The sequence below is a fragment of the Aphelocoma coerulescens genome, chromosome 2, assembly GCF_041296385.1.
Source record: "Aphelocoma coerulescens isolate FSJ_1873_10779 chromosome 2, UR_Acoe_1.0, whole genome shotgun sequence".
Lineage (NCBI taxonomy): Eukaryota > Metazoa > Chordata > Aves > Passeriformes > Corvidae > Aphelocoma > Aphelocoma coerulescens.
In genome coordinates, this window is record NC_091015.1 from 168,823,613 (window position 1) to 168,843,868 (window position 20,256).

Sequence of the window (20,256 nt, forward strand, 5' to 3'; positions counted from 1 at the left end):
CTACGTGGGAACCCCCGCGGGTCCCGCCCCGCCTCCGCCCCGGGACCGGCCCCATGGAGTGCCCGGCGGGACCCTGAGCCGGGGGGTGTCCCTGAGCCGCGGGGGTCCTTGGGCTTGGACGGGACCCTGAGCCGCGGGGATCCTTGAGCCCAGGGGGAGGGGGACACTGAGCTGCGGGGGTCCCTGAGCTTGAGAGGGGCACCCTGAGCCTGGGGAGGGAGCCTGAGCCGCGGGGCTCCCTGAGCTCGGGAGAGGACAGTGAGCCCGGGGATCCCTGAGACCGGGGGGGCCCTGAGCCGGGCACGGCGCCTCCACGCTCGCCCGAGCATCCCGCACTGCCCGGCTGCAGGCAGAGGCACAGGCAGGGGTCGGGCAGGGGACGAGCAGGTGTATGGGCACGGGTGCGGGCAGGGGCACAGGCGGGGCTCGGCAGCCACATCCTGCCACGTCAGTATTTGCTCTGCTCCTGCCCCTGTTTATCCCGGCAGCCCCAGGGGGACCACACGTCCCCCCCACTCCCCGGCAGTGACACAACCGCGGTGGTGGCACAGCTGTGCCACACCGCACCCTCCGGGTGGCAGGTGGGGCCGAGGCAGCTGCCCGAGCCCCCGAGCCCCCCGGCATCGAGAACCGCCCAACAATCCCCCCACTGGCACCGCGGGGACCCCAGCATGGCCCCCGGCGCAGCAGCGGGACCCCCAGCACCGACCCCCCTCTCCAAGGGCATACCCAGGTTCTCCGTGAGGGGGTGTGGGTGGCACCCACATCATAGAGCAGGAGGGCCTGTTTGGGGCGAACTGGGCTGCCAGGGTGTCCCCCCACGCCGGGGGCTGCCTCATGCCAGGGAGATCCCAGGCCCACAGACCCCAAAAGGGGAGGAACCCCCCCAGGGCTCCTTCAGCCCCTCCGGCCAAGCGCAGTGAGCTCAGGGCACAGGGACGCTGCAAGGCTGCAGCAGGAGCCCCCTGGCAGCATTGGGGGAATGGAGGGGCACCATCCCCGGCACCCCCATCCCTGCCGATGGCACTACTGGGAGTGGCATTGGGATTCACTGGGATTTACTGGTGTGGAGCAGTGACCCAGGCATGGGTGGCTGCTGCCTGGCCACGGGGATCCCAAACCCGCGGGGACTGATGTAAATGCACTGGTGTCACCAGGGGCCCCCTCCAGGACTCGCACAACTTCCCCATCCCGCCATCCCGGAGGGCAGAGGGGTGTGGTGGAGTGGGGCTCCCATTGCGAGAGTCCCCATCACTGGGCCCCAGCACAGCTGGCGCAGGGGCACCGTGAGCGCTGGGGTGCCAGACCCCCCAGAGGGGATCCCTTGGGAGAGCATAAGTTGCCTGCCTAAGCCCCACCTCAGCACGTTCCACCCACAGAGCCCATCACAGCACCCCAGAACCCCAGCGGGGTGGGATAGACGGCAGGAGCGAGGGGGGCAGCGGTTTGGGGGTAGAGGGAGGGGCAGTGATGCAGGGAGTGATGGGGGGCAGGGATGGGGGCAAAGATGGGGGGGTCGAGATGAGAAATGATGGGGAGCAGCAATGGGGGAGCGATGGTGTCTGTGATGGAGGAAGCAATGGGGGCATCTGTAGGGAAGTGATGGGGGCAGCGACCGGGGTAGCGATGGGGGGGCAGCAGGACTGAGTCCCCCCCAGCCGCGGCCCCGCACCCCCAGCCCGCAGCGGGGTCACGGCCGCGCCGGCGGCTCCCTCCGGGAAGTGCCGCGTCAGCGCCCGCCGCCCGCCGTGATCCAACGCGATGTGACAGCGGGGCCATCGCCAGCGTCCCGCCGCTGCCCCGTGCTGGGCAGGGCGCCGGCACGCCCCGCACCCACCGGGAAAGAGCCTTCCCGCATCGGCTCCGCAGCTCCGCTCACCTCATCGCATCCCGGGCCGGGCCAGGAGCACCGGGGCCGGGGATACTCCCCACCCCAGGTCCTGCGCACCCCCTGCGCCCCCCACCCCATGGAACCCTCGGGCAGCCCGGCGGGGGGCAGCCCCCCAAATCTGGGGCGGGCAGCGGTTGTGGCAGCGGCTTCTGGCCACGGGCCCGGCGCTGGCCTCCCGGTGCCGGTGCCAGCGCCGGTGCCGGTGCCAGTGCTGGGGTCTGGCGGGGCCGCGGGGCTCCCTGTGCCCAGCGGAACAAAGCCGCGGCTGTTTGCGGAGGGCACCGCGGCCAGAGGCCGGCTCATAATGAGGCCGGTGCCAGCGGGAGTCCCGGCGCCGGCAGGGGTCCCGGCGACAGCAGGGGTCCCGGAGCCGGGATGGTTCTCACCGTAAATCAGCCCCGCCGCAGCCCGGGCTCTGCAGGAGGGGACACGACCCGGAGCCCCTCGCCGGGGCCTGCGGCATCGCCACAGCTGCCGGGCGCCCTGGCCCTGCCGGGGGTCATCCCGAACCTTGCCGGGGTCCGTCCCACCCCGACCCTCGCTGACTTCACGCTGACGCTCCCGGGGTCCACCACGACTCTCCCGGGGTCCACCCCATCTCTCGCCGGGTACACGCCGACCCTCGCCGGGCTCCTTTCCAGCCCGACCCCGGCCCGGTGGCTCGCTGCGGTGCCGGGCCCCGCGGTGGCTCTCTGCCCGCTGCGGTGACACAGGGGCCGGTAGCCGCCAGCAGCCCCGTGACCGGCATCCGCCGGCGCCCGTTACTCACGCCCCAGCGCGCCGGCTCTGCAGCACGGCTCGGTAACACGGCACCGGCACGGCGGTGCCTGGCACGGGCCTGGTGACACCGGGAAACTCTGGGTGACGCCGGTGATGCCGGGGCACCCGCGGTGATGCCGGGGCGTTCCCCGTGACCCCCGCTCTCCTGCCTGCGCTGCGACACTGGCACAGGAGGGATGCGGCGCGGCTGGAGCTCCCCGGGACGCGCCCCCGCGCCCCCCCCCCCCCCCCCCCCCCCGCGGGACGCGGAATCCTCCCCGGGACGCGGACTTCCCGCCGGTCCCCGTGGGCCTGGCCCTGGGACCCCTCCCGGTGCCCCCTCCCCCGGTACCTTTGAGTGAGGCGATCTCGTGGTGGATGCCCCGCGCCCCCTCCATGGCTGCCCGCGCTCCCGCACGCTGCCGGCCGGTCCCGCAGCTCCGGGGCGGGTCCGTCCCGCCCCCCCGGCCCCGGCCCCGCCCCGCCGCCGCAGCCCCCCGCCCCTGCGGCACCGACACCGCCCCCCCGCCACCGGCCAGGACCGGCCTCGCAGCCCCCCGGCACGGCACAGAGTCCCTCCCCGGCCCCCGGTACGGCAGAGACCCCGCCCCATCAAAAACAGCCCAGCACCCCCTCAACAGCACAGCCCCGTGCCTGCCCAAGCACAGTACAGCCCCCCCCACCAGCGCGGTCCCACCACTCAGACCCCCTCACAGTCCAGACCCCTCCACCAACACAGACCCCACCTCCCACCCAGCACACACAGTGCCCCCCACGCCCAGCCCCCTCCCACCTAGTACAGCCCCCCAAGCTCAGCCCAACTCCCCTGCCAGTGGGGCCCATCCCCGGGGCATGGGGCCTCAGCCCAGCTCTGCCCTGCCAGCGGTGCTGGGTGGGTGTCTGTCCCTGAGGGGGCAGAGGACCCCCCCAGCTCCCCCCCGGCACTGGCACCACCGTCTGGGGGCTGGCGGGAGCCCCTGGCACGGTGCCAGCTGGTGGTGCCAGGCCTCAGCCTCAGCTCTGCATGGCCACACCAGCCCCGAGCCCAGCCGGGAACTGCTGCCGCACTGCGGCCACCGCGGCCACCAGCCAGCCCTGGGGACACCAGGAGGGACCCAGCACCAGCCACCACACCGTGGCCACCAGCCACCACACCGTGCCCACCAGCCAGCCCTGGGGACACAAGGAGGGACCCAGCACAGCCACCACACCGTGGCCACCAGCCACCACACTGTGCCCACCAGCCAGCCCTGGGGACACCAGGAGGGACCCAGCACAGCCACCACACCGTGCCCACCAGCCAGCCCTGGGGACACCAGGAGGGACCCAGCACCAGCCACCACACCGTGGCCACCAGCCACCACACCGTGCCCACCAGCCAGCCCTGGGGACACCAGGAGGGACCCAGCACAGCCACCACACCGTGGCCACCAGCCAGCCCTGGGGACACCAGGAGGGACTGTGGCATGGCCATTGCACTGTTGCCACTGGCCAGCCCTGGGGACATTGGGAGGTACTCAGCCCCTCCAACACAGCCACTGGCCAACCTCCGAGCCCCATGGACACCAGGAGAGACCCAGCACAGCCATCAGCCACTGCAGCCACTGTGGCCAGCAGCCACTGCATCACAGCCACCCCCAGAACCCTGGAGACACTGAGAAGACCCTGACACTGCCACCACACCTCAACCACTGCAGCCACCATCCAGTCTCTGAGCCCCAGGCACACCAGGAGAGATTGCGGAACAGCCACCCCACCGTAGCCACTGTGGTCACCGGCCAGCCCAGGAGGCTACCACACTGTAGCCACCATAGCTGCTGGCCACCACACTCAGGACACTGGCCAGCTTCCAAGCCCCAGGGACATCAGGAGGGACTCCAGCATAGCCACAGCACTGCAGCCACCATCGTCACTGTGGCTACCAGCTACTCCCAGATCCCCAGGGACACCAGGAGGGACCCCAGCACGGACACCAGGAGGGACCCCAGCATGGACACCAGGAGGGACCCAGCACGGACACCAGGAGGGACCCCAGCATGGACACCAGGAGGGACCCCAGCACGGACACCAGCCAGCCCCCAAACCCCAAGGATACCTGGAGGGACATGACATAGCCACCATAATGCAGCCACTTTCTACTCCCAGGGATGCTGGCCATGGCACTGTGAGCACTGGCCATCTCCAGGGACAGTGGGAGGGACCCCGGTGTGGTCTCCACTCCACAACCCCGGTGAAGGGCTGGGGTGTCCCAGGGGCCCAGCTGTCCCCCACAGGTGACTGTGGATGAACGCCGTGCCAAGCCCGGGGCCCAGCTGCCGCAGTGACAGTGGCAGTGGTGATGGTGGCAGTGGTGACGGTGTCCTCCAGCCTGGTTTCAGTGCCCACCGGGCACTGTGCCACAGAAACAGCTCTGATGGAGAAGGCACGAGGTGCCTGGTGCCCACCTCACCTGGAGATCCCAGTACCCCCAGCACCCAGCCCCATGCCAGGGCCACTGCCAGCACTGCCAGCCCCTGCCCCACGGATGGCAGAGTCCCTGGAAGAGTGGCTGCTGGGTCCCCCTGGGCTCTGAGCCTCAGGGGTGGCACGTGCCAGCCGTGCTGGCAGGGATCACCAGCTCCGATGGGCTCCGTGCCCACCGCCACTGTGTCACCCTTCCCGCCTGCCCTGGCTTGTGATGCTTCCCGGCTGTGCTGGCTCAGCCCTGACATCACCACTCCTCCAGACAAGCCGTCCTCTGGCCGCTCGGCCACCGGGCATCCGCACCCACCCCATGGGTCACGGCACTGAACCCGCCAGCACCTGGCAAGGGGCGACAGGACCCCCCCCCCGGGTCCCACACCCACCAGCACCCAGCCAGGGACTGCGCAGTGACACCAAAGCCTCTGGCACTCAGTGAGAAGTGACTGCGTGGTGACACTGAACCCAGCCCGTGTCCAACAGCACCAAACCTGCCGGCAACAAGCAAGGTGGGATCACATGGCGATACCAAACTTGCCAGCACCCGACAAGGTGGGGTGACATGGTGACACCAAACACCTGCCCCAGAACCTACAGCACTAAACCTGCCAGCACCTGGTGAGGTGGGACCACATGGTGACACTGAGCCTGCTGGCACCTGGTGAGGTGGGAGCAGAATGACACCAAACTCCCACGTCAGGACCTCAAAACCAAGTCCACCAGCACCCAGCGAGGTGGGACAGCATGGTGACAATGAACACCTGCCAGCACCCAGCGAGGTGGGACAGCATGGTGACAATGAACACCTGCCAGCACCCAGCAAGTTGGCACAGCATGGCGACAAGGAACACCTGCCAGCACCCAGCGAGGTGGGACAGCATGGTGACAAGGAACACCTGCCAGCACCCGGCAAGGTGGGACAGCATGGTGACAATGAACACCTGCCAGCACCCAGCGAGGTGGGACAGCATGGTGACAATGAACCTCTGCCACTTGCCCAGCACCACCAGCCAAGCCGCACCAACCCGTCCCACGGTGCCCTGGCACCACTGACGGACAACAGCTGCCGAACCGTGTGCCATCCCTGCCGGTGGCACCCGGGCCGGGATGAGATCTGCCAGGCTCGGGCGTGCCGAGCTACTCCCGACAGCACCGAGTGCACCGGGGTCCCTCAGCCAGGGGATATCGGGACTGTGGCACAACTGGTGGCGGCACCAAGCAGGGGCTGCAGGCCGTGCCCACCACCCCAACGCTGGGGTCCCACTCTGGTGGGAGCTGCCAGATCCCATCATGCCAAGGACCCCGCAGTGGGGGCAGCTGGGACCCCCGGCGTGGGGCCGGGGGGGCTCCCCCCGCAGGCAGCACCCGCTCCCATGTAAGGGCATGGCCGCGGCCGCTGCCGCGACACCGGGGCGCCCTTGGCCACGCGCAGGCACCGGGGGCACTGTGGAGAGCACCGGGGTCAGACCCCTGCCCAGCGCATACCCCGAGATGCCACCGATGCCACCAATGCTAGCCAGCAATGCCACCAATGCCACAGCCGAGCACCGGAGCTCCGCTGACCCCCGCCGCCGCACCCTCACCGCCCGCGCCCCCCCGCGCCGCCCCCAGCCACCCGGCAGCACCTCCGTCCCCAGAGCATTTGGGGGGAGCCCCCCGCCCCACCACGCCGCCACCGATCGCACCGGGCGCTCCGGCGGGCGCGGGCACAGCCCCCCACCCGTCCTCGGTCACCGAGCCCCCGGCGAGGGCAGCAGCCCGGGGCGCTCCCCGTGGGGTCCGCGGTGCCGGGCCGTGTCCCCCGACCCCCCCGTGTCCCCCCCCCCCCCCCGGCCGTGCCGGCGGTGCCCGTCGTGCCCAATTATGGGAATGAGCGGCCGCGCTCCCCCGCTGCCCCCCCCCGCGGCCGGCGCCCCACTGCGCCCCCCGGCCGGCCCGCGGTGGGGCAGGGGTCCCGTACCCTTGTAGCGCTCCCGCACGTCCTCGTAGGCCTGGATGAAGTCCTGCTCTTCGGGCGCGGGAGGGGGGCCGGCGGTGGCCATGGCGGCGGAGGGCGGCAGTGGGGGGCGAGGGCGGGCGGGCGCCGGGGCCGGGGTCCGGGGTGCCCGGCGTGTCCGGCGTGTCCAGCGGCTCGGCGGCCCCGCACCCCGCGGCTGGGCAGGGGCACGGGACGGGACAGGGGACGGGACAGGGGACGGGGCGTGCCCCCGCCCAGCCCTTTAAAGGAACCGCCGGACACCGCCCCGAATCGCGCCGCGACTTGCGGAAGCGGCAGCCACGGACACGGCGCCCACGGACACGGCACCCAGGGGCCGGGCAGCCCTCGGGGCAGGGCACCCCATGGGGCATGGGGCGAGTGAAATCCTCTACGCCCCCCAAAGGGGTCACACGGTGCTGGGGATGTGGCACTGCCCGAACCCCGATACTGCTGGCCCCGTCCGTGGGGCACCCACGGGTGCCCAAAGAAGCGCAAAGGGGACGAGGGGTGGGGGATAAGGGACAGGGGTCGCAGATGATAGGGGACAGTGTGAGGCTGGGGATGCCGGTGATGAGGGATGGGGTGGGGGGTGCCTGGTTGTACCCCAGAGCCCGGGTAGGGACCCCCTGGCTCGCACCCCGACCTCCCCACCCTCGCTCGAGGGGCAGACCGGGCGGCCCCTCCTCTGGTGAATGCTCAGCCCCTCACAGAGACCCCCGCGTGCCCTCCAGCTGGGGGGGACAGGGACGTCACGCCCCCTGGGACTCCCCAGCAGCCCCAGGAGCACCGAGGGATTTTTAAAGCTCCGTCTCCCAGTGCCACCTGGGGGGCACTGAGGGGGCCCCACCGCGGCCCCCAACAACCCCCAACGGAGCCCAGTCCCAGCCGTGGGCGAGCTGGGGGGGGGGGAGGGGGGATGGGGGGGAATCGGCCCCATGGGCCGGGGCATCGTCATCCCCTAAAAATAGACACTAATGCCCCGAAACTCGAGCGGGGACAGCGACGGGGGGGCGGGGAGGGGAGGGAGGGAGGCGGGGAAGGACAGGGAGGTGTAACGGAAATAGCCGGGGGTGGGAGGGTTCTGTGCCGGGGGGGGACACACTGGAAGCCGTATGGGGACGGCACGGCTCGGCACGGCTCGTTATCCCCCATGGCGGCTTCCTTGCCCCGGCCTCGGCACAGCTCCCAGCGCGCTGCCACCCCTCGATCCCCCGGCCCGTGGGACCCCCACGGCATCGCCCCACGGGCCTCCAGACACCGTCCCTCCCCCTCCGACCCCTCCATCCCCCCGCGGGTCACGTCCGAGATCCCCGGACACATCCCGGCCCCCGGTCACGGCCCGACTCCCCACCCCCACCCCGGCTCATGCCGAGCCCACCAGTCACGGCCCGACTCCCCGGACACGTCCCGGCTCCCGTGTCACATCCCGCCGACTCCCCGGACACGTTCCGGTCCCCCGGGCCGTACCTGCGATGCGGATGACCGCTCTCTCGGCGGGGTCCAGCACCGTCCCGTTGCCCGCGGCCGCCTTGGCTCGTTGGGAGCGCTGGTGTTTGCCCAGGTTCCAGGGCAGCGTGTCCCCGGCGCCAGGCGAGCCGCTGCTGCCACTCGAGCTCTCCTCCGCCATCGCCGCCGGCCCCCGGCTGCCCGCAGACCCCGGCTCCTGTAACAGAGGGACGGCGTCAGGTACCGGGACCGGTACCGGGACCATCGCCTTCGTAGGCTACAGACCCCCGGCCGGGGCACCAGGGACCCGCAGCATCGCCACCGCCCTCCTTCTCGCTTCAGGGACCCGCAGCATCGCCACCGCCCTCCTTCTCGCTTCAGGGACCCCCGGCACTGGGGCACCAGGGACCCGCAGCACCGCCACCGCCCTCCTTCTCGCTTCAGGGATCCCCGGCACCGCTGACCCCGGCTCCTGCGGCAGAGAGACGGCAGCACCGGCAGGTGCCCGCATACCCAGACCCGGTTCAGCACTCGGCAGAACCACGGGGCGCCCGGAGGTGCCAAAACCCCTCGGGACAGCCCCGGGAAGCGGGGTCTGTGCCGAGCCGTGCAGGGTGGTGTTGCCAGGGACACGGTCCCCACGGGCCCACCGCGGCGCAGGGACGGGCAGGGAGCCTCGGTGGTGGCCGGTCCGGCACCGGGAACTCGCCCGTGAGACCCCCCGCCAGTGCCGCCGCAGCCGGGGCGCGCACGGGCAGAACAACCAGACCGAAGCTGTGGGGGACAACACCACACCGGCAGCGGGGCAGCGGCCAGGCCGGCTCCATGTCTGCGAGCGGCTGCCGGGGGTTCGGCTGGAGCGGGCGCCCCGCGGGGTCGGTGCCGGTTGCAGCCCCTCTGTGCCAGGAGCGCTCCCAAGGGAGCGGGACGGAGGGTGCCGGTAGCGGCGGGGATGACTCTGTGATCCCGGTACCTCCGTGATCCTGCCCTCTCCATCCCGGCACCTCCGCCATCCCGCCTCCATCATCCCGGCACCTCCGTGATCCCACCCCCGCCATCCCGGCACCTCCGCGATCCTGCCCCCAGCATCCCGACACCTCCGCCATCCCACCTCCGCCCCGGCGCCTCCGCAGCCCTGACAGCGGCTCGGGCTCGTTCCCCCAGGAGCCGGCAGCACCGGGCGTTTGCCGCGGCCGAGGCGCCATTTGCAGAAGCTCCGAACCCGGGAAAGCCACCGGCCCCGGCATCACCGGGCCCGGCACTCGGACCCACCGGCATCACCGACATCACAGCGCCCGGCCCTCTCGGCACCCTCGGACCCCGGTGTCACCGCCATCACCGGCGCCCCCAGACCCACCAGCATCACCGGCACCCCCGGCAGTGGGGTGGCGGGCGGGGGGTGGGCGTGGGGAAGAGGTGGGAGCGAGCGTGGGGGGGAAGTGAGGGGAGCAGGTGGGGGGGAGCAGGTGGGGGGCGCGGTGCCAAGCCTGAGTCACCGGCTCCATCGCCCACGTCCCCCGCGCAGCCCCTCCACCCCAAGCCTGACACGCCGCCTCCCCCCACGCACAGGGGCACCCATAGGGACCCCCCCGCCCCCAGACTCGGGTCCCAGCACCCAAAGAGCCCTCGTACCCCCAGCAGAGCCCTCCCGAACAACCCCTCCACGCCGCAGCCCCCAGCCCCCACGGCTCCTGCAGCCCCCCCACCGCCCTGCTGCAGCCCCGCAGCATCCCCCGAGCCGCCCCCCCGCCACTCCCGGCTCCACGGGGGAGCCGGTGAGGGGGGGTCCCACGCGCGGGGACTCACCGAGCGCCACGATGTCCGCCGGGACGCGACGGGGGGGCATGACCGGGGGGGGAAACGGCACCGGCACCGGGAGGGCTCCGGAGGGAATGCGGCACCGGGGGGGAGCACCGGCACCGGTACCGCGGGGGCTCCGGGGGAAAATGGCCCCGGGGGCTCCGCCCGCACCAGCACCGGCACCGGCCCCGGCTTCGCGGCAGAGGCGGGGCGGGGGGCGGGCAGCGGGGGGCGCCTTATCTCACCGCCCCACCCTCCGCACCCTACGCACCCCACGGGGGAGGCACCCCCGGGCACCCGGCGCGGGATGGATTAACCCTGACCAGCGCACCCGGCACGGGGGTAACCCCGACCAGTGCTCCTAGTACAGCCAGCACCAGGGGCCAACCCCGACCAGCACTCCCAGTACGCCCAGCATGGCACGGGTGACCAGCGCACCCAGTACACCCAAGACGGAGAGGATTAACCCTCCCCAGTACATCCAGTACGGAGAGGGTTAACCCTGACCAATGTTCCCAGTACACCGAGCAGCCAGGGGTTAACTGACCAGTGCACCCAGTACATCCAGCACAGATTCGGTAACTGCGACCAGTACACCAGACACGGAGAGGGTTAAACCTCACCACTGCAACCACTGTGGAGAGGGTGAACCCCGCCCAGCGCTCCCGGCGAGGCTGGTCCCGCCCCGCGCTCCCGCAGGGAAGTCCCGCAGCCGCTCGGCTCTCCCCGCCCCGGCTGGGCGCTCAGCCGTGGGCACAGCACCGGCACAGCATGGCCACAACACCGGCACACCGCTGGCACATAAGCGGCACAGCGGCTCGGGCAGCAGCACGGGTGACGGTGGCACGGGCCGCCGCCGGCTGCCGCAGTCAGAGCCCAGGGGAGCGCGGTGGCGGAGGGATGAGATGGGAGTCCCAGCTCGGCCCTCGCACGGCTCCGGCGCGGCTCCAGCGTGGTGCTCATACCCTGCTGGCCACCGGCCTCTCTTCTGGCCGGGGAACAGAGCGCGGCTCCAGCCACCAGCACTGCAGGAGGGCGTCTGGTCTGGCAGCTTGGGAGCTTGGGAGCCAGGGATCCCCAGTGCAGCTGGGGAGATGGGGATGGGGATGGGGACTGGAGTCAGTGCCGGGAACCGAAGCTGGTGCCTTGATCCAGGGCCGGTGCTGGGAACCAGAGCTGCTGCCAGGACCCAGAGCTGGTGCCGAGAACCGGAGCTGGTAACCGGAGCTGGTAACAGGAGCTGGAGGCAGTGGAAACCGGAGCTGGAGCCGGTGGGAACCAGAGCTGGTGCCGGGAACCAGAGCCGGTACCGGCAAAGGGAGCTGGAGCCGAGAACAGGCGTGTGTGCAGCCCCTCGGTGAGTGTGCACACCAGGGTGTGGACACAGGTGGACACGCGTGTGCCCAGCCCTGGCTGGCTGCCGGCAAACCCCGGAGCAGGCACCGCTGTGTGCACGGCACAGGAACACCCGTGTGCCCACACGCACTGGGGGGGGCTCGGGGGCTTCAAAGACCCCCGGTGCCCCCGCCACATCCAGTTCCTGGCGTGGCATCGCACGGCACAGCCCTCCCGACCGCACCTCCCCAGCCGCACCGTGAGCCTCATCGGGGCCATCGCACGCCAAACCGACCCCGGCAACCCCAGCACAACCTCACCCCCCCCGCGGGGCGCAAAGACCACCGAGGACCGAGGACCGGGGTGGCATGAGGACCCCCCGGGACCCGACACCGGGGCAGTGCAATGTGGCACCGGCAGCGCCGAGGTCGGGGCCCTTTCCCGGCTCGACAGGACCCACCGTAGCACCTGCCAAGGCTCAAACCCCCCCACCCGATCTCGCTGCGGCCGTACCGGGGCTGCCGCTCGCTCCGTCCGTCCGGCTCTGGTGCTGGCGCAGCCGCTCTTGCCGCGGTCATGTGCCGGTGCCGGCACGGGCGCAGGGAGCGAATCCCCCGGCCAGAGCCGGACAAAGGGCCCTTTTCAGTGGCGCTGGGCCCCGCGGGCCCCTCGGCGTCAGGGGACAAAGGTCCGGCACGCTTGGCACCGGCAGCGCCGGGCACTCCCTGGCCGGGGCACCCGCGGGGCGCGGGGCACCGGACCCTGCAGAAGGGGTGGGCGTGCGGCCAGAACCTCTCCTGCACCCCCGTCCCTCTCGGCTCTCGCCTCCCTCCGCCGGCGCTCCCCGGGGAGCGGGGCCGGCGCCACGTGCGCGGGGCTGGCACGGCTGGCACGATGCCCCCCGGGATCCCAGCGCTGGCACACGTCAGCGGGGCTGGCACACGCCGGCGCGGTGCCACGGCCAGCCCTGCCCTGGAACCGCCCGTGCCCGCGGGGCCGGCGCTGGAGCCGCTGGTGTCACACTCGTGCCCACTCCGTGTGGGCTCCCCAAAGGGGTGCGGGTGTCACCGAGACCCCCGGCCCTGCGCTCGCCCACCTGTGACCCGGGGCATCTCAGTGGGCAACGCGGGCGTGGAGGGGAGGCTGTGCACCCCTCTGTCCCCACGCTGCTGCCTGCTGGAGGGCCTCGCCCGGTGGGCACCGGCGCTGGCAGCACTGCCGAGAGCGGGGGCTCTGCCCACACCCGCAGGGTGGGCATCCGGGTCCCCCCAGCACAGCTCGGGGGGCACTGGGACACAGGAACAGGAAAGGAGCAGGATGCAGGCAGGGAGGAGGCAGGGAGCAGGTGGGGAGCAGGGAGCAGGCAGGATGCAGGAAGCAGGATGCAGGGAGAAGGGAGAGGTGCGGGAGTGGCCAGGTCCAGCCCTGGGGTGGCCCAGAGCCACCACCCAGCACAGCCACCTCACAGGGGGAACACAGCCAGGCCCTGCCAGACCCCAGCTCCCAGTGCTCCCAGTTGGGACTGGGACCCCATCCACCCCAATCCCAGTGATCCCAGTTGGGACATAGATATTGCCTCCTATTCCAGTGCTCCCAGTTGGGACTGGGACCCCCTCCCCACAGTCCCCCCTCAATCCCAGCCATGAAAAAGGCTCCAGTTTGTTCCCAATTTTATTTGCAGTTTTATTACAAATTTCACTGGTGTCACACTGGTGACCCCAAGTCCTCCTGTCCACCTCCTGCCCTGGCACAAGGGTGCCCAGGCACGTCCCCAAGTGAGGATCCCCCCACTCCGAGCTCCTGGGCAGGGCAGGAACCTCCCTGCACACCAAGTCCCCGTGGCAGGGCCCCCTTGAGCCCCTGGACACCGTAACCCCTGCAGTGGCACCAGTGCCAGGAGGCTCTGGGGGCTAAGGGGGGGTCCTTGAACCAGAGCGGCTGCCGGGGGGCTCAGAGGGGTCAGGGTGGCAGCGGCAGGTGATGAGGTACTGGGGGTAGGCCTGGGTGTCGTTGAAGATGACGAAGATGTCAGGCTGCCCGGGGTCATCCACGACGCTGTGGTAGCGCTGGGGGGCCCCGGACCCCTCCCGCAGCGGGGGTGCCCGCAGCCCCGGCCGCCCAGCCGTGAACTCTCCGGTCAGCACCTTGGCCACGAAGATGAACTTGGTGCCGTTGGCGCTGGGCGGCGAGTACCGGTCCCGTGCCGAGATGGCCGCGCGCGCCGCAAAGTACACGCCGAGGCCGTAGAGCGTGGCTGTGGGGCCAGGCATCAGCCGGGGCACGGGGGGTGTGCCAGCGGCACCGGGCCCACATCGGCACCCTGGGCCCACACATCGGCACCCCATTCCACACCGATGGCACCACGCCCACCTTGGCACCCCCTTCCCATGCACCCATGATCATCCTATTCCTGCACAAATGGTGCCCACCTCGGCACCCCACCGTTCCCACACCGATGGCACCGTGCCTGGATCAGCACCCCCTTCCCATGCACCCATGATCATCCTATTCCTGCACAAATGGTGCCCACCTCGGCACCCCACCGTTCCCACACCGATGGCACCGTGCCTGGATCAGCACCCCCTTCCCATGCACCCATGATCATCCTATTCCTGCACAAATGGTGCCCACCTCGGCACCCCACCGTTCCCACACCGATGGCACCGTGCCTGGATCAGCACCCCCTTCCCATGCACCCATGATACCCTGTTCCTGTGCAAATGGCACCGTGCCCACCTCAGCACCCCGTTCCCACACTGATGGCACTGTGCCCACATTGGCACCCCATTCCCATGCCAATGGCACCCAGCGCCCTGTCCCCATGCTGTCAGCACCAGGCCCACATGGGCACCGTGTTCCCATGCCGATGCCACCACGCCTGCCTTGGTGCCCTGTTCCCATACCGATGGCACCGTTCCCCCGCTGGCACGCTGTTCCCATGCTGGTGGCACCATACCTCCCTCGGCACCCTGTTCCCACACCAAGGGCACCATGCCCACGTGGTCACTCCACACCTGCCCGGCGCTCACCGTTCTTCCCGCAGAAGCTGCGGTTGAAGCCGTGCAGGCAGATCTCGCGGCTGGAGGCCTTGGTGGTGCCATGGAAGAGGACGCGCTCCACGACAGTGCCAGCGGCACAGGCGCGCTTCACACTGCCCTTCTTCAGCTGGTACTGCTTGTACAGCACTGGATGGATCAGCTTCTGCACCTGCTGGGCACCGCTGTGTCACTGCTCTGCCACAGGGACACCCTGGGGGTCCCACATCCCCGGACCCACCTGCACGACGGTGATCTGGCTGTGCAGCTCCTCCAGTGTCCCGTAGAAATGGTTCACGGTGTCAGCGAACTCCTCCGAGTCCTCAGCCAGGGCCAGCAGCCGCACCTCCTCCTCCAGCCCAGCCACCTCCTGCTCTGCTGGAAAAAGCCCCGGTGAACGTGGGCGCAGCGAGGGGCAGGGCTGGCCCCGCAGCAGCCACACGCACCAAGCAGGCAGGAGGTGCTCTCGAGCGGGGCCTGGCTGCGGCAGATGGGCACGGCGAGGGCACTGCCAATGTCGAACTCCTCCATGCGCTCCAAATCCACGGTGAAGGGCCGCCCATCCAGCACCAAATCCAGCTTGCGCTCCCGACGCAACCAGGCCTGCTCCAGCTGCGCCGCTGCCTCGGGGGCGTAGGGGACAGCGGTGCCCGAGGGGTCCCAGCGCACCCAATGCGCAGCGGCAGCGGTGGCAGCGGTGGCAGCGGTGACAGTGGTGGCACCATGCCCCAGTGGTAGCGGGCGCTGGAGCATTGACACGAGGTCTTGGGCGGCAGGGGCCGTGTACTTGGCGAAGCCGCGCAGTGTGGCGGTGTCACCGCACAGGCTGAGGTGCACGGCGTGCCGGCGCCGCAGCAGGGCCAGCGCGCAGTGGCCGGCGGCCGGCAGCGCCCACAGCCGCTCGCTCGCCACCTCCTGTGCCCGCAGCTGTCCCACCAGCACCCACTCCAGCTCCTGCCGCACCGCCGACGCATCCTGCTCAAAGGAGCAGAACACCGTCACCTGCGCCACATCTGCCGCCAGCAGCGCCTCCTCCAGCGAGGCCTCCAGTGCGGCCAGGAGCCCGGCATCCTCCTCAGCCTGCTCCTGCTCCCGGCAGTAGGAGCGCAGGGACAGAGCGGTGGCACGCGCCAGCTCCACCTCCTCACACCGCGTGCTCTCCATGGAGTACTGGATGGCCAGGGCCATCTGCACCTCCTCCTCCACCCTGGTGTCCGACAGCAGCTCCCTGGCACCCTCCCCACCGGCCACACTGGGGAACTCTGCGTCGGGGTCCCACTCGCTGCCGGGGACAATGTCAGGCCACAGGCTGGGGTTCTCACAGTCGTCATTGTCTTCACTGGGGTGCAGCGCTGCCAGCACCTCCTTGATCTCCTCTGCGGGAGCAGTGCAGTGTCAACCATGAGGCCCCACCACATGCTGGGGGAGGACCAGCACCCATGGTCCTCTCATCCCACCGCAGCACCTGGAGAGCGGGCACCAAAGTGGCCCCCTCGCCCCTCACCTACGTTGGAGTGAAAGCCATTGTCACCATCATCACCATTGTCAGCGGTGGCATTGCTGTCCTCAGGCAGGTCCTGGTGCCAGGAGTCCCAGTGGCTGCTCAGGGGCAGCAGCTCCTCCAGCTCCAGCTGTGGGGATCGAGGGGTGGCATCACCAACGCTACTCCGGCACAGCAGCGACCAGCACAACGGCACCTGCTTGCCAGACCCCTCCCCACGAGACTGCACCTGGGGATCTGGAGGGCTCCAGGGTTTACTGTCCAGCTGGATGATGCACTGGAAGCGGCTCTCCACCTGCCGGAGGAGGCTCTGCCCAGCCGGGTCCCGCAGGAAGCGGGCAATGCCGGGGAAGTGCAGGCTTGTGGGGTGCGAGGCCACCGAGTCCAGCAGGCTCTGCAGGAAATCCACCACTGCCCGGCACTGGCCTGGCTCCCCATTCACCTGTCAGGAGACGGTCAAGGGGATCAGCACCTGGGCACCAGCGCCTGCCCGGCTCCCTACTCACCTGCAGGCAGTACGGGCAGCACCACGGGGCCGGCAGCCGCTGGCACCAGGATGTGCCGTGAGCACGGGGAGGTGGGAGCACAGCACAGAGCCCTGCCCACACCTGTCCACACCCCTGCCCACACCTCATACCGCTTCCCACAGCTCACCCGGAACCCAGAGATGTCCCCCCCCTCCAGTGGCAGCAGGGACACTTCAGGGATGTTGTCGAGCACGTCCTGGTAGTGCTGCTGCAGGTACCGCACAGCTCCTGGCTCTGCTGGCACCAGCGCCTCATCCTGCGCCAGCACCGCTGACACCGCCTCCGGGACCACAGGCCCCGGGCACTGGGCCTGGCTGGGCACGGCGCTGAATCCCTCTGTGTCCTTGTTCCTGCCAGGGACGGGGGCTGACGGCTGCTCCGGCACCGGGTGTGATGTTGGTGCTGCCGGCGCTGGGACTGCGGCAGCTGTGTCCGGTGCGGGGTTCGTGTCTGCCACGGGGGCATCTGTGTCCGAGCATGGGTCTGTGTCTGGAGGGCACTCCATGTCCAGCAAGGGGTCCATGACCAGCAGGGGCTCCGTGTCAGGAGGAGGGGCCCTGTCCAGAGGGGGGACTGTGTCCAGGGGCATGTCCGTGCTCTCCTCCGGCGGCTCCAGGAAGAGGTAGTGGGGGATGAGCTCCAGCACCACGTCCCGCAGCCGGTGTGGCCTCTGCAGCACCCGCTCTGCGGCTGCGGGGGGACAAACAGATGGGCAGCCAGTGGCCCAGAGCGGCTCCCCACGGTCCCCTGGCACCCGTGGGGGTCCCGCTGGCGGCCGCTCACCTGCTGGCTCCTGGAAGGTGACGACGGCCCCGCGCCCAGCTGGCAGCAGCCGCACGTCCCTCACGCAGCCGCCGCCGCTGCGCCGGTTCTCAAAGTAGAGCTCGAGCAGGTCCCGGCTCAGCGCCGGCGCCGCCGCCCGCACCAGCACCGCGGGGCTCCGCGGCACCCGCAGCAGCGCCAGCCCCTGCTGCCGCGCCCGCTGCTCCGCCGACGCCAGCTCTGCGGCACGGCGGTGGGATGGGGACACCGGGAACCCCACGGAGGTGCCACCACCCCCACGCCAGCGTCTGGGGGCTGGGCACCCAGCAGAACCCGCACCCCAAAATGCCACCCTGGTGCTCCCAGACCCGCCAGCCCATCAGCCCCCTGCCCCCCAATACTCCACCCCGGCACCATTGTTCCCCCTGCAGCCCGACCCTGTCACCCCAGCCCCTGCACCCCCACCCCACCAGCCCCCGACATCCCCATCCCACCACCCCTCTACACCCTGCTGTCCCCTCCGTGGCCCCCAGTCCCACCTGGGGGGGTGAGGGGGTCCTGCAGGCGCAGCAGGCCCCAGCCGGGCGCAGGGCCCTGGCACTGGGTGACAGTGCCGGGGGCGACCCCCAGTAGGGTCTCCAGGGGCAAGTCCAGGTGCTCGGGGGTGGTCCGGGGATCGAGGCCATGCAGCAGCAGGTGGGTGGGGTCCCAGGGGGGGGCCGGGCGCACCCCCAGCTCGGCCCCCCCCAGCCTGTGGCTGCCGTGGGCCAACACATTCTGGGCATCTGTAAGGGGAAAACTGGGGTCGCTGGGGGTGACCCAGCACCCCCTTCCCCCCTGTGACCCCTGGGGACCCAGCACTGCTCACCAGGGCTCCCAGTGGGATTGGGCCACCCACAGCCCCCTCAGTGCTCCCAGTGGGACTGGGACCCCCCACAGCCCCCTCAGTGCTCCCAGTGGGATTGGGCCACCCACAGACCCCTCAGTGCTCCCAGTGGGACTGGGACTCTCCACAGACCCCTCAGTGCTCCCAGTGGGATTGGGCCACCCACAGACCCCTCAGTGCTCCCAGTGGGACTGGGACTCTCCACAGCCCCCTCAGTGCTCCCAGTGGGATTGGGCCACCCACAGCCCCCTCAGTGCTCCCAGAGGGATTGGGCCACCCACAGCCCCCTCAGTGCTCCCAGTGGGACTGGGACCCCCACAGCCCCCCTCAGTGCTCCCAGTGGGACTGGGACCCCCCACAGCCCCCTCAGTGCTCCCAGTGGGACTGGGAATCTCCACAGCCCCCTCAGTGCTCCCAGTGGGACTGGGACTCCCCACAGCCCCCTCAGTGCTCCCAGTGGGACTGGGACCCTCCACAGACTCCCTCAGTGATCCCAGTGGGACTGGGACCCCCCACAGCCCCCTCAGTGCTCCCAGTGGGACTGGGACTCTCCACAGACCCCCTCAGTGATCCCAGTGGGACTGGGACCCTCCACAGACCCCCCTCAGTGATCCCAGTGGGACTGGGACCCTCCACAGCCCCCTCAGTGCTCCCAGTGGGACTTGGACTCCCCACAGCCCCCTCAGTGCTCCCAGTGGGACTGGGACCCTCCACAGACTCCCTCAGTGATCCCAGTGGGACTGGGACCCCCCACAGCCCCCTCAGTGCTCCCAGTGGGACTGGGACTCTCCACAGACCCCCTCAGTGATCCCAGTGGGACTGGGACCCTCCACAGACCCCCCTCAGTGATCCCAGTGGGACTGGGACCCTCCACAGCCCCCTCAGTGCTCCCAGTGGGACTTGGACTCCCCACAGCCCCCTCAGTGCTCCCAGTGGGACTGGGAATCTCCACAGCCCCCTCAGTGCTCCCAGTGGGACTGGGACTCCCCACAGCCCCCTCAGTGCTCCCAGTGGGACTGGGACCCCCCACAGACTCCCTCAGTGATCCCAGTGGGACTGGGACCCCCCACAGCCCCCTCAGTGCTCCCAGTGGGACTGGGACTCTCCACAGACCCCCTCAGTGATCCCAGTGGGACTGGGACCCTCCACAGACCCCCCTCAGTGATCCCAGTGGGACTGGGACCCTCCACAGCCCCCTCAGTGCTCCCAGTGGGACTTGGACTCCCCACAGCCCCCTCAGTGCTCCCAGTGGGACTGGGACGCCCCACAGCCCCCTCAGTGCTCCCAGTGGGACTGGGACTCTCCACAGCCCTCTCAGTGCTCCCAGTGGGACTGGGACCGTCACATACCTGATCCCGGTGATCCCAGTGGGGCTGAGACCCCCAAATCCCATCCCAGTGCCCCCAGCTGGGACCGGGGTGGTCGCACACCCCATCGCGGTGCTGCTAGTTGGGACTGTGACCCCCCTGCACCGCATCCCAGGGCTCCCATTGGAACTGGGACACCGCCCCCGGCCCGCGCTTACCCTGGGGGTCCTCGAAGGTGAGGAAGAGGAGGGGGCCAAGGCGCTGGCAGCTCTGCACAGGGCCCCCCCCCGAACGCCGCCGGCTCTCGAAGTACAGGACCAGCAGCTCCTCCGGGGCGTCGGGGGGGACCCCCTGCACCTCCAGCACCCCTCCTGCCATCCTGGCGCACCCACACATTTGGGGGGTGGGATCCCCCTCGGCTCCTTTACACCCCCTCCCCCCCCCCGCCTCGCTGTGACCCCCCCCCCCGGACCGAGGACCCCCCGTGCAACCACGCGTGACCCCAACTCCCCTCCCCAAACCCCACGTCCGTGTCCCCCCCGCATCTCCCTTACCAAGGGCCCCCCCGC

The 20,256-nt window shown here is 70.5% G+C and overlaps 2 protein-coding genes across 3 annotated transcripts in view; both read right to left on the reverse strand.

Annotated features, from left to right (window-relative positions):
* LOC138105549 (plectin-like) overlaps positions 1 to 8,732 on the reverse strand; it is a 48,671-nt gene extending 39,939 nt beyond the window's left edge. For both annotated transcript variants that reach the window (XM_069005687.1, XM_069005680.1), the window contains exon 1: positions 8,556 to 8,732. In XM_069005687.1, the coding sequence (XP_068861788.1) occupies positions 8,556 to 8,715 (160 nt within the window). In that variant the 5' untranslated portion in view covers positions 8,716 to 8,732. The remainder of the gene's footprint in view (positions 1 to 8,555) is intronic.
* A 4,595-nt stretch (positions 8,733 to 13,327) lies between these two features.
* Positions 13,328 to 20,096, reverse strand: PARP10 (poly(ADP-ribose) polymerase family member 10). Its single transcript, XM_069005690.1, has 10 exons — positions 19,906 to 20,096; positions 18,034 to 18,279; positions 17,516 to 17,734; positions 16,860 to 17,422; positions 16,435 to 16,647; positions 16,209 to 16,335; positions 15,151 to 16,080; positions 14,946 to 15,079; positions 14,699 to 14,876; positions 13,328 to 13,923 (listed from the first exon to the last, which is right to left on the reverse strand). The coding sequence occupies exons 1-10, from the start codon at positions 20,081 to 20,083 to the stop codon at positions 13,580 to 13,582; spliced, it is 3,132 nt and encodes a 1,043-aa protein (XP_068861791.1). The 5' UTR covers positions 20,084 to 20,096; the 3' UTR covers positions 13,328 to 13,579.
* Between the last annotated feature and the right edge of the window lie 160 nt (positions 20,097 to 20,256).

What these genes read in the sequence shown, in the direction of transcription:
- PARP10 (XM_069005690.1), bottom strand. Translation starts at nt 20,083, where the DNA reads ATGTGTGGGTGCGCCAGGATGGCAGGAGGGGTGCTGGAGGTGCAGGGG. An exon ending in CACCTTCGAGGACCCCCAGG is followed by an intron (nt 18,280 to 19,905) that starts GTAAGCGCGGGC and finishes TTCCCCTTACAG; the next exon opens with ATGCCCAGAATGTGTTGGCC. An exon ending in GGAGCCCTCCAGATCCCCAG is followed by an intron (nt 16,336 to 16,434) that starts GTGCAGTCTCGT and finishes CGATCCCCACAG; the next exon opens with CTGGAGCTGGAGGAGCTGCT.